This window comes from Hemiscyllium ocellatum, chromosome 5 (genome assembly GCF_020745735.1).
Source record: "Hemiscyllium ocellatum isolate sHemOce1 chromosome 5, sHemOce1.pat.X.cur, whole genome shotgun sequence".
In the NCBI taxonomy this organism is placed as follows: domain Eukaryota; kingdom Metazoa; phylum Chordata; class Chondrichthyes; order Orectolobiformes; family Hemiscylliidae; genus Hemiscyllium; species Hemiscyllium ocellatum.
Window position 1 is genome coordinate 71,553,227 of NC_083405.1, and position 12,366 is coordinate 71,565,592.

The 12,366-nt window shown below is 37.8% G+C and overlaps 1 protein-coding gene across 1 annotated transcript in view; it reads left to right on the top strand.

Annotated features, from left to right (window-relative positions):
• The window catches only part of ezh2 (enhancer of zeste 2 polycomb repressive complex 2 subunit), a 71,886-nt gene that overhangs the window by 55,291 nt on the left and 4,229 nt on the right, over window positions 1-12,366 (top strand). The window contains exons 13-16 of the mRNA XM_060824850.1: window positions 4-44; window positions 165-290; window positions 8,027-8,205; window positions 10,242-10,337. Coding sequence (XP_060680833.1) covers window positions 4-44; window positions 165-290; window positions 8,027-8,205; window positions 10,242-10,337 — 442 coding nt within the window. The remainder of the gene's footprint in view (window positions 1-3; window positions 45-164; window positions 291-8,026; window positions 8,206-10,241; window positions 10,338-12,366) is intronic.

A 12,366-nucleotide genomic window follows, 5' to 3' on the forward strand; every position in this document is an offset into this window, starting at 1 on the left:
CAGGTTGTGGGCTGCACACTGTAGAAAAATACAATTGAAAAAAGGTTAGTAATCTAAATTTAAATCTTAATATTGCAATGCATCCTCTGTTCTGAAACTAAATAGAGTAATCTATATTTTCCTTTTGATAGATTACTATCTCCTTTTTCTGTTGTTCTTCCTAGATGGTTCCTCCAATCATGTTTACAACTACCAACCCTGTGACCACCCACGGCAGCCTTGTGACAGTTCCTGCCCTTGTGTCATGGCTCAAAACTTCTGTGAAAAATTCTGTCAATGTAGCTCTGAATGTAAGTATAACATATAGACAATAATTTTGTGGGTTTTGTCAAGTCCCTCCAGCCAGTGTGCACATGGCTAGCAATGATCATAATATCTAGACAAAATAATGTTATGACTATTAGCAACTTACATGGCCTTTTTTCAATTTAGTTTTGCACTACATGGCAATTTTTGATGCTGGGATATAATCCCTGAAAATATCAACAAAGTGATATTAACACTTTTTTTAAAAAAAAAACTTAAGAATGCACCAACCTGAATTCTTCACTGCAGGAGGCACTGACCTGACCTGGCTGCTTCCCCATCTGTATTTATTGTGGAGACTAGAGATCTTTTCATAGGAGAATACATTTTAGATCATTGGCAAAAGCAGGAGTTTGATGCTAACTGCTCGATTAAATTAAGACTTCTGTTGACTTCCAGTGTTCTTTGTTGCCAAGTACTTGGTTGTGTAGCCTGTGGAAGGTTGAGCTGGTACAGCTGATCTGGTGCTAGATCTTGTCAATGATGGGTTTTTGTGAGGGGATTAGCGGCCACGTTATTGGTCATGTTCAGCATATTCTAATCTATCTCCTTCAACATTTTGACCAATGGAATATTTGGCAGACCAGGTTTGGGTTGTTAGAATGTTTTTGTTTTTGTCAGGGAAGGGATGGACTGAAACTCTTGGGCAGGTAGTCTTCATTTAAAGTTGCCTTCTTATGTATTTATAACTTGCGGCCCTGTCTTTTTTACATTTTGCAGTGTCTTTTTTTTCTAATTAAATGTCATTTGTATGCTTTATTGATGTCCATCATGAAAAATCAACAGCACTGCACTGTCTACATCCCACACAGACTTTCCCTTTTTGTTCTGCCTCCCTCCTGTTTTTGTGCCTGACCTTATTCTTCCAAGCTGGCTTCACTTAGCACCATCTTGCAAGTCAACGTGCATTTCATCTTGTATAATGGGAAAATACAAGAAAGGTAAGAAATCAAAGCGCAAGTAGGCTTTACAGCACCTTAAACCTGATTGGACATGCAAAATATGATCATTGCTGAAATTCTCCTTTCCTGTCCTCATTTCCTTGGAGGTTGATATCTATTGATCTTAACTTAAATATGATGAATATCCCACGTAGGTAGAGGAGTACACACTTGGAATTTGCTAAGGGAAAAGGCTTTCACATTTTTCAGATCTAAATCCTTAACCTTAACCTGAAGTGGGACTGTCCAACCAGAGGTTGCTGAGATGTTGCTTGTTTGCATTCTGGGAGTTGACTTGGCAGTCAGCATGGGTATGAATGGTATCATGGAATAACCTGCTGTTAAGGTATAGTTAGCCTCAAACATTACATTACTGTAGTGTTTCCATCCCTCCTTCCTCCTGTAACCAAAATAAAAGAGAGGCAAGGTTCAGAAGAGAGGAGACAAAATATCGTGAGAGGATGGTTGGCAGTGAGAGTTCCAGCGGGTAAAGGAGAGAAACTGTTATTGGTGAGTAACAGAAGTTTTCAGAAATTATTATCGAAGTGGAGAGCATCAGTTTCAATTTGGTATTAAAAGTTTCTGACATTGTAAGGATAAATTAAGTTAAAATGGTTAGACATGGCAGGATAGCTCCAAATCCCTAGATTGTTCTGATATCTTGATGTGAGAGGCCAGACACATTTCCAGTGCTTGGGGCTTGTGTGGTTCCTGACATTGGCCCTGGATGTGGCAGACAAGGGAAAATTGGTAACTCTTTTGGGCAGGGATGTGGCAATGCTGCTGATGGGGATAGGGTGATGTAGAAGCAGGATGTCCTTTTTCTCCCAGGCCAACCGAAGATGCCATTCTACTGGAACCATGGCAACCTGGACCAGGGTTTCTATCCAGCCAATGCAGTCTCAACATCTGAAGGAACACAAAATGTAGAAAGATGATCAATGACCTTCTCCACTTTGCCAGTGAAAGTGCCACCACCTTCTCGTTCATGCCTGATATTCACTCTATCTCTGTTACTGTACCCACCATCATTTCCTGCAACATCTTCCCCACTTGCACTCATTCACTCACACCTGACCCTGACTAACCTTGAGTCTCTTCTGCACAGTCTACTCAACCCCTCATGACATCCCTAGGCATGCACCAGAAGTAAGTGTGCCACCCATCTTTCTCCCCCCTGACCCACCATGTGCAGAGTTTCCTGATTGATCATGTCCAAGCCCCTGTACTGATTTATTTTACAGTTGGTTACCATAGTGAATAGTCACTGGAACAGATTTACATGAGTCTGCAGATCTTCTTTAACATCTAAACACATTTTTTAAACAAAAAGAGAGAAAAACTCTTGATTAAAAACAAAGCCATGTTTCAAACTGGTTCTTCCACACTGTCCTCTTAGTCAATTCCAGTGAAACTTCATTCTTATCTCAACACTTCAAATTAACAGATTGTCTCCGGATGTAGCGATACTTTCACTATGCTTTTCAGAGTCCACTAGCACAGATATTTCACAATACCTTTCATGATGCTCTTCACATAAGAGCGCACGAGCCAACTGATCATGTAATGTTGAATGGAGTTCAGTCCTTTGCACACCATGATACCTAATGCCAGGGATGAGAATCACGGAGCAGCGAATGGGAATTTGCTTTATTTTTAAAAAGTCAACAATTCACACATCTCGTTACAAACAAATTGCATTTAACAAAAATAACTCAGCTGGCTGCGGTGACAATGGAGCATGCTCCTCAACCTGTCCCCTTGTCTGAGGTGTGTTGACCCTCTGATTAAACTCCTATGAGCCATCTAATGAGAGAGCAGCCCTATGGTCTGATAAAACTATGACTTTATCTTTATTATCAAAAGACCTTGATTTTAACCCATTGAATATCCCTACCTGTGCATTGTTGCATAAAATATACCAGTACTAAATAAACAGGAAGAGCAAAATGTGTTGACAGCCTTGGAGGGTTGAAGGACCTGCTTCTGTGCTGTATTGTTCTTTATTCAGTAACACCTCACCAGAAACTACCAGTCAACAGAAAATGTTTAATCTTCAATTCATGTTGCTATTTTGCCCTGAACCATATATGCTCTTCTCTGATGCAACATTTTTTATGTGACACTTTAATGAATGCATTTTAAAAATCCGAACATATTGACTTCACTGGTTCCCATTTGCCCTGAGTTGCACCCTCAAATAGCTTTGGGAACATTGATTTCCATCTCAAAAAAAAACCATATTGGCTCTGCCTAAATCATATGTTTGTTAAAGTGTCTTGTTACCATTTAAATTGATTAATTTTTCCTAAACATTAGGCTAACTGGCTTGTATCATTTGGAATTCTGTCTTCTTGCTTACTTGACTAGAATGTAGAGGGAATAAACAGTCTTTCTTAGGACCATAAGCAATAGGAATATCAGTAGACCATTCGATCCCTTGAGCCTATGTCACCATTCAGTAGAAGCATGCTAATCTGAAGTTTCTCATGTCCACTTTCCTGCCTTTTCTCCACTAATCCTTGATTGCTTTCCTGATCAATCTATGTATCCCAGCATTAACTATAGGGACTCTGAAAATCCTTACTGCAGAGAGCTATAGGGGCAAAGACATTCAACCCTTGATGGGGGAGGGGAAGTAATTGCTTCTTATTTCCATCTTAAATTGGTTTATTCCTTTTTGTTCTCTTTATTCTAAGACTATGCTGTCTGGTCCTAGACTCTCCCATGAGGAGAAATGCCCTCTCAGCATTTAACCTGTCAAGTCCCTCTGTTTCGATGAGATCATATCTTATGTTTCTAAATTCCAATGAATAGAGTTGCAATCTGTTTAGTTTTTGCTCATTAGACAATCTCTCCATACTGGAGATCATCTTCATGAACCTTCTCTGAACTATCTCCAATGAAATAATCTTGCTCCTTAAATAAGGGGACCAAAACTGCTCCATACTCCAGATATAGTCTCACCATTACCATGTATATTTGAATTAAGACTTGCGTACTCTTGTGCTCTTGTTCCCTTGAAATAGTGATTAAATTCCATTAACCCTCCTGATTGCCATGTATGCTAGCTTTCTGTGTTTTGTCCACAAGTACTCCCAGGACCGTTTGTATTGCAGTTTTTGGCCACTTCAATCTATTTGTTATCCCTTCCAAAATGAACAACTTGACATTTTCCCACATTTTAGCCTATTTACTTAACCTATCAATAAATCTCCGTATAATGTATGTTTGTATCCCTTTCACAGCCTGCCTTTCCAAAAAGTTTTGTCATCTGCAACTTTGACGACAGTATATCTGTCTTCTTCCTGTAAACCATTAATATATATTATAAATAACTGTGGTCCCAGAAGTGATCGCTGTGGGACACTTCCCACTGTCCCCCCACCCCCCCACACTGTTTGCAGGTTCACAACCTGAAAAAGAAACCCTTACTTTGCACTTGCTGTTTCCTACCAATTCTGTATGCATGCCAGTTTGCTCTCTTCAACACTCATATCTTACCTAATGACTCAAACTATTGTGAGATACCTTGTCCTGTATGGTGTCAAGTTTCATGATGTGTTGCCATTGACTATATAGACACCTTAATACCTTTCCTAGTTCCTCAGTTGCAACCCAATCCATAGGAACAGGTCCAGTGTCTATAGGATCCCAGATGATGACTATAAATGCATCCACACTTTCTGTGGCAACTTCTTTAAGTTTTTTGGGATGTAGGATGTCAGGCGGTGAAGATTTTTTTTCTGCCTTTGATCCCATCAGTTTTCCCAACACCATTCCTTTTCTACCCCTGATTCCCTTTAATTCTTCCCTCTCCCAATCCTGCGTTCTCCACCGTTTGTTGTATTAATTTGTGGTCTGTCCTTACAAAGTCTGTGTTTAATTACTCTGCCATTTCTTTGTTCTATTTTGTTTCTGATTGTGTAATGAACCTGCATTTGTCTTCATTATTTTTTTTCTCCTTGTTTAACTATAGAAGCTTTTTACAGTTGCTTTACAGTCCTGGCAAGCTTACTCTTGTACTCTGCTTTCCTCCGTTTTAATCAGTCCCATTGTCCATGTCAGCATGCTATCCCCAGCATGATAGAAGATTAAACTATAAAACAAGAGCCTTTTTTTTAAGATTAGATTAGATTACTTAGTGTGGAAACAGGCCCTTCGGCCCTACAAGTCCACACCGACCCGCCGAAGGGCGACCCACCCATACCCCTACATTTACCCCTTACCTAACACTACGGGCAATTTAATGTGGCCAATTCACCTGACCTGCACATCTTTGGACTGTGGGAGGAAACCGGAGTACCCGGAGGAAACCCACGCAGCCTTGAGTGTCTTTTGGAAGTCCATATATAACATATCTAATGGTTTCCCTTTATCCACTCTGAGATTTCCTTGCAAATCTCTAATAAATTAGTCAGACACCATTTCCCCTTCATTAAGCTATGATGACTGCTTGATAAGACTGATTTTTTTTCCCATAACTTCCTTAATAACCTATTCCAACAATAGGTGTTAGACTGTTTGGCCTACAGTTATTTGGCTTTTAACTTGCTCCCCTTTTGAATAGATGTGTCACATTGACAATTCTTTGATATTATAGAATCCAAAGGTTTTTGGAAATTACCACCAATATACCCACTGTCTCTGCTACTTTTAGGATTCAAGGATGGAAGCCACGAGGACCAGGGGACTTGCTGGTCTTTAGCCCTACTAGTTTGTCTATTATTTCTTCTCTAGTGATCATGATGGCACTTAATTCCTCCATAACTGTTTCCCCAGACTCCTTTTCTAAAGGAGCATATGTCCACTTTGACCTCCATTTTTTACATATTTAAAGAAGCTCTTATTGTTAGTTTTCATATATGAGTTGGTTCGCCATTACAGTTGAGTTTCCCCCATCAGTTAGCTCTGTTGACTGGCTCATTTGCAATGCAGGGTGATGCCAATAACATGGTTTCAATTTCAACACCAGCTGATGTTACAATGGAGAATTGCCCTTCTCTAACCTCTCTCCTTGCCTGAGGCGTGCTGACTCTCACATTAAACCACTTCCAGTCATCTCTTTCTGAGAAAACAACTCTATGGTTTGGTAAACCAATGTGGACTATCTTTTTGTTCTTTGCTGGATTCTGAATTTATCCCAGTCTTTAGGGCCGTCACAGGTTTTTTTTTGCCTCCTTTTTATATGGCTGTTTTTTTTTCAACTCAAATTGAATATTTAAATTCATCATCTTATGAGCAATAGTTTGTAGGAGATCTTTTACTGAGGTCATTTATTAAACCTGTCTCTTACTCATTACCACATCCAGGATAACTTAATCCCTACTTGACTCCATGACTCGTTCTAGGAAATGAATTTCTTGTAGCTACGCTTTATAACTTTATTAACTCGATCAATATGAAGATTAAAGTCATCATAATTATTGCTTTAATCTTTTTAACCTGCTCCTATTTATTGATTTATACACTGCTCCTACCAGTTTTGAAATCTGCAAACTCTCCATCAATGGTAAATATTGGAATTTTGAACCTCTAATTGACTATGTAATTAAGCCAGTGTTTTATTTACAATAGCAACATACATTTATACAGTGCCTTTTAATGTAGTAGAGTTGCAGACACTTCACAGAAGTTATATCAGGTTACTGAAGGATTTGAAAATAAATATGCAAGAGTTAAGAATTATAGAAAAGCTTAAATTGACAGGTTTTGGAGAAGAATCATAAGAAAAAGCAGGAGTAGACAATTTTGTCCTTCAACCTGCTCACCATTAAAATCATGGCTGATCTGATTGTGGCCATTGCTTTGCCTGCCCCTCATAAGTCTTGGCAGTCAAAAATTTGTCTGAATAGAGTCAATGATGCAACCTCCATGCTCTCTGTACATTCCTAATATACTTTGATTTTGCTAAATTTCCTCAGCATCTTGCTGTTAATTTCTACCTTGCTGATAAAGAATTGCTCATTGGAGTAATAAATCCAGCATGTTTCTCAATTGTTACAATTGGATCAGGAGCATTTTCTGTAGCGTGGTTATCATCTTATCGGAAAGGGAAATCGAGGAAAGGTCTGTCTAATTTGGAATCTAGTGGGATTCAATGAAATGTTGTTTTCAGCTTGCTTAGCATTTGTTTGCACCTTACTGGTGATAATGAGTCTCCAGTAATTCCATTACTCTGGACAATGGCATTTTCATACCAATTGTAATCCATTTGAATAATTTATAAACTGGCAATGCAAACGGTACTGCAGTGGACAGAGTCATTGCTAATATTTTAGAATTATGAAAATAAATCTGATTACTAATCGGTAAAATGTTGACTTAAATTCCAAACCATCTAAGAGAAATTTGTGTTCCGATGAATAAGTAATAATTTAGAATTAAAAAGCAAAAGGACAACAATGTTTTTTCACTTGCAGGAATCTGTTGAGGTTGTATACTGTAGGTGATGGATCATACATGCATACTTACCATTTTATATACCTGTTTCAATTTCATTTGTTGGTTGTTCCTCTCAAATTGTAATGCTGTGAATATTGATTGATGGCATTAAAGTTAACTTGAAGGCAACTCTTTTGTGCAACCTGGCTAGTGTATGATTTGGATTCAAGGTTAATTCTTAAAGTGAAATAAATAACTGATCTTTTATTTAGCCATTTGAATACCAGGTATGATGAAATAGTGAACCTGTTAAGATGGAGAGCGTCCAAAATGTGATCTCTTGTAAGATTTAGTAACTACAACAATATTTTATTAAGCAAAATTTCCTCCATTAGGTCAGAACCGATTCCCTGGCTGTCGTTGCAAGGCCCAGTGTAATACCAAGCAGTGTCCTTGTTATCTTGCTGTGCGTGAGTGTGATCCTGACTTGTGCCAAACCTGTGGAGCTGCTGATCACTGGGATAGTAAGAATGTGTCCTGCAAGAACTGCAGCATCCAAAGAGGATCCAAAAAGGTAATAATTGACAGTTTCTGTTGTTCATAGGATTAAAGCCATAATACCCTGATGAGATTTATAATGTAGGCATTCTTGCATCGATATAATGTATTTCCATGTTGACCCTGCACACTCCCTCCCCCTATCACCATGACAAATAAATCTTTGGCTGGTATTTTCAAACTATCTAATCAAGCTTTTATGTGTCAGATACAAAAATATCCCAACAATAGCCATAAATTAGCAGTTGGAAAGGAATGAGGAGCTTAGTAAAATTATGATCATGAGGGAAGCAATACTGAGCTAACTAATAGGGCAGCAGGTTGACAAGTGTCCAAGTCCTGGTGGGCCTCATCCTAGGATTCTAAAGAAATAGTTAATCAAGTTCATGTATTACTGTTAATTTTCCATAATTTGCTATATTCTGGAAATAGTCCATCAGTGTGGAAAGTAGCAAATATACCTCTGTTATTCAGAATGGGGTGGCAATAGCAAGAAGCTGTAGACCAGTTAGCTTGAGGTGTGTCCTGGAGAAGTTTTAAGAGGTTTTAGGGCCAAATGGCTGCCTAGTGCTCCATTTTTTTCTAGGTTAAATTTGTATGTGATTATGGATCAGTTATCCCAAATTAAATCTGAGCAGTGCTGACTGTCAAAATGAAGCTAAAACCCAGTCCCTGCATTAAGGAATGAAATTAAAGCTAGTGAGTTATTGTTAATTAAGCTTGCCGTTCCTGTGATTAACTCTAGATACTGCACGTTTACACCACCTCATGGGAGTTAGACGAAAGGACAAATTGTCATTTGATTATAATGTAATTCTCATCTATTTTCTAAAAAGGTGTCCAGGATGTGTACTTCTACATGGTAACAAACCGATGAAGGACTCTATTTCTGGATGTGTTGTGATTGATTGATTATGCACACTTATTCAAAACATCAGCATGAAGAATTAAGTTTTTCTGCTTTGAGAAACTTGTACACATATCCTCCGTTGAAGCAATTGATAAATACTGTTGGCCCATTTTGTTCTACTTGAGTATCACGTTTTTGTGGGCATGGAACTTGCTGCTTAGCTTAGTGAATTTACTTACTACTTCCGTCACTAAATTGTCACTTTGATTGCAGAATTTCAAAAGATGTTGATAAAGCAAATTTATTACGAAAGGGTGTTGTATTTGGAGATTATAAGGAGTACTTGTACAAATTTTTTATTTTTAGTTTTCATTTTACCCCAACTATTTTTATTTGGGGATGGATTTTATTTATTGACTAGTTTCTTTCTGCCTTTTGGTAGAATGCATTTGGTTTGAACTTTTGATTATATTTTTAAAATGTTCTCTACAGTCTTCCCACTAATTTCTTTTCTAGTTCTGTTTTCATTCTATGTCACACTTTGTTTCTTATGCCAGTTCATTATTCTATTCTTGTCCTAAGTAATTTTTTCAATTGCTTGGTTTTTTTTTTTACCTTTTGATTCTCTAATCTTATTTGTTCTGGTTCATTTCCATCACTGGATCCAACACTGATTCCTACCTTTGAATTAGAAAGGAATCCTGAATGTGGTACTTTTTTATTTGGAAACTATTACAGTTTGCAATTTTTAAAAATTCATTTTATAGATTTTCTTATTTTGTTCTTCAACTTCCCTTCCAATATTAGTAGTCTGTAGAATACTGTTTTTAGTATGATTTCGTCCTCCACTCGCCCCAAACCATTCTTTGTTGATCCATTTGGATTCTGTCTCTATCTTAACTATTGCAGTGAAAAGAAGGATTTATCTATTAATGCAGCTAATAACCCCTTTTTTCTTTATTAGACTATTGAATTATTATATCTTTCATTACTTATTTGTGAAACGTGTACTTTATGTAGCCATATTACAATTATTCTCCCTCTCTAGCTCTCAATGATGAATTCATGTCCACAATGCCCCTCTTAATTGTAAATATTCTGAGCACTGCACTGTGGGCAGTCTTATCTGTTTTATTAATCGTTTCATTTGCATTATAAGTCATTTTATGGCTTATTAAAAGTTTTCTGTTTTTGTCTGATAGCATTTACTGCTTGCACCATCTGATGTGGCTGGATGGGGCATTTTCATCAAAGAACCGGTGCAGAAAAATGAATTCATCTCTGAATATTGTGGAGAGGTATGTTGAAACATCACATTCCTTTTAGGGTTAAGTATCAGAATTTGTTGCTAATTTGAGTACTGAACGGCGTGGCATTTTCAAGTAATTGCACATTCTCAGTCACTTATAAAACTGGCTGAACTAGGTTTATTTGTGCAGATTCATAGCATGTTTGACCTATTTTTGTACAACCATCTTAGTGAAAAATGTGTGGCAGCTGCCATCATTAAAATGCTACAGATCTCAGAATTGCAAAGCTTGCAAGGGCAACACAGTGGATTAGATTAGCACTGCTGCCTCAGTGCCAGGCACCTGGGTTCAATTCCAGGCTCTGGCGACTGTCTGTGTGGAGTTTACACATTCTCCCAGTGTCTGCATGGGTTTTCGCTAGGTGTTCAGCTTTCTTCCCAGTCTAAAGATATTCGGGTTAGGTGGATTGAGCATACTAAATTACCCATGATGTCCACGGATGTGTAGGTTAGGAGGATTAGCCATGGGAAATGCAGGGTTACTGGGAAAGGACAGGGGTTTGAGTCTAGGTGAGATACTGTTCAGGTGTGAATGGCCTGTTTCCACATTGTAGGGTTCTATGATTCTATTCTATAATTTTCTACATATATTAAAAATTAACTTTTTATCTTGTGTTTTAACTAATTGTTTTGATGAAGTGGCGATCTTTAACTGGGGAAGCAGTTTAAAGGGACTGTTAAATTTGACTGAAGCAAGCTGTCTACATCACCTTTTTTGGAGTGGTATTAAGTAAAATAACCACTTTTTTTTCCAAATCCTGCTATTGACTGATATTCACTTGAAATTGGATTGCTTGATTGCTGCACAATGTTCATAACTGACAATACATCTGAGAAGATTCATTTTCAGTAAGTGTGATTGTATTTCAGCCTCATTTCCAAAGCTGAAACAAATACATGTGGAAACTACTTTGTTTTCTTGCATGCTCGCTTCAGGTTGGTTTCTGGATTAATGAATAGAACTACCACAGAATTAAGTTGGCACATTAATATTTGGTTTAAATAAATAAGGTACCTTTTAAGATGATTAATGGAAATTGGAGCGGTCTATTTCAAAACAGCAGAACCTGCTGTTTAAAATAAAAGATGATGACAGCAAATATCATTTTGTATGGAAAAGAAGTGGATATCTGGAACTCCCCAACAGGAGGTGGTTGTTGCCTCGATTAAAATCGGCACTATACCATTATGATGTACCCAAGCACAAATTCAACATTGCTTGATTTTATATTCATTGACTCTCCTAAATAAATCCCACTTAGTGAGTTTATATCTTTTAATTTCTGAGTGCAATGCCACTTCTCAGTTCTACAAGTCTGATTTCTGTTCCTTGTTCGAATAACTGATCAGCATATTTTTACAGTTTCTCTGCACAGATTTGCACCAGTTCATTCTGTTAACAATAGCTAACATTTATATGGTGCCTTTAACATAATAAAACATTGAATTGCTTCACAGGAGTACTATAAAACAAATGATAGTAAGTCACTTGACAACATATGAGGCCAGGTGACCAAGAGTGGATCTGAAGGATTGCCTTAAAGAGATCATGTGTTGGAGATGTCTAGCAAGCATACTCTCCTAGACAAATGAAGGTGCAGTTACACTGGTGAAGTAATTTAAACTGGGTGTACTTGGGCCAGTATTGGAGTGTCACAAATATCTGGGAATGTTGTGGGGCTAGAGGAGAAGATTTAGAGGGAGGGAAGGGCTATGGAGCTGGAAGAACATCAGAGTGCAAAGAGTGAAGCTGTGTAGGGATTTGAAAACCAGATTAGGAATTTTCAAAATCAAGAAATTGCTTAAATGAGAACCAATATAGATATCAGTGATCGTTTTAATGAGACTTTGGGTATGGACCACACGATTTTGGTTGACTCTAGTTTGTAAAGGATTGAACGTAGGGAACCAGCCAGACGTGAACTGAAATAGCTGAGTTTGAGGTTAACAAATGTATAGATAAGGGTTTCATAATAGGTGAGCAAAGTCGTAACTGAGATGGAAATAAGCAGTTTCAT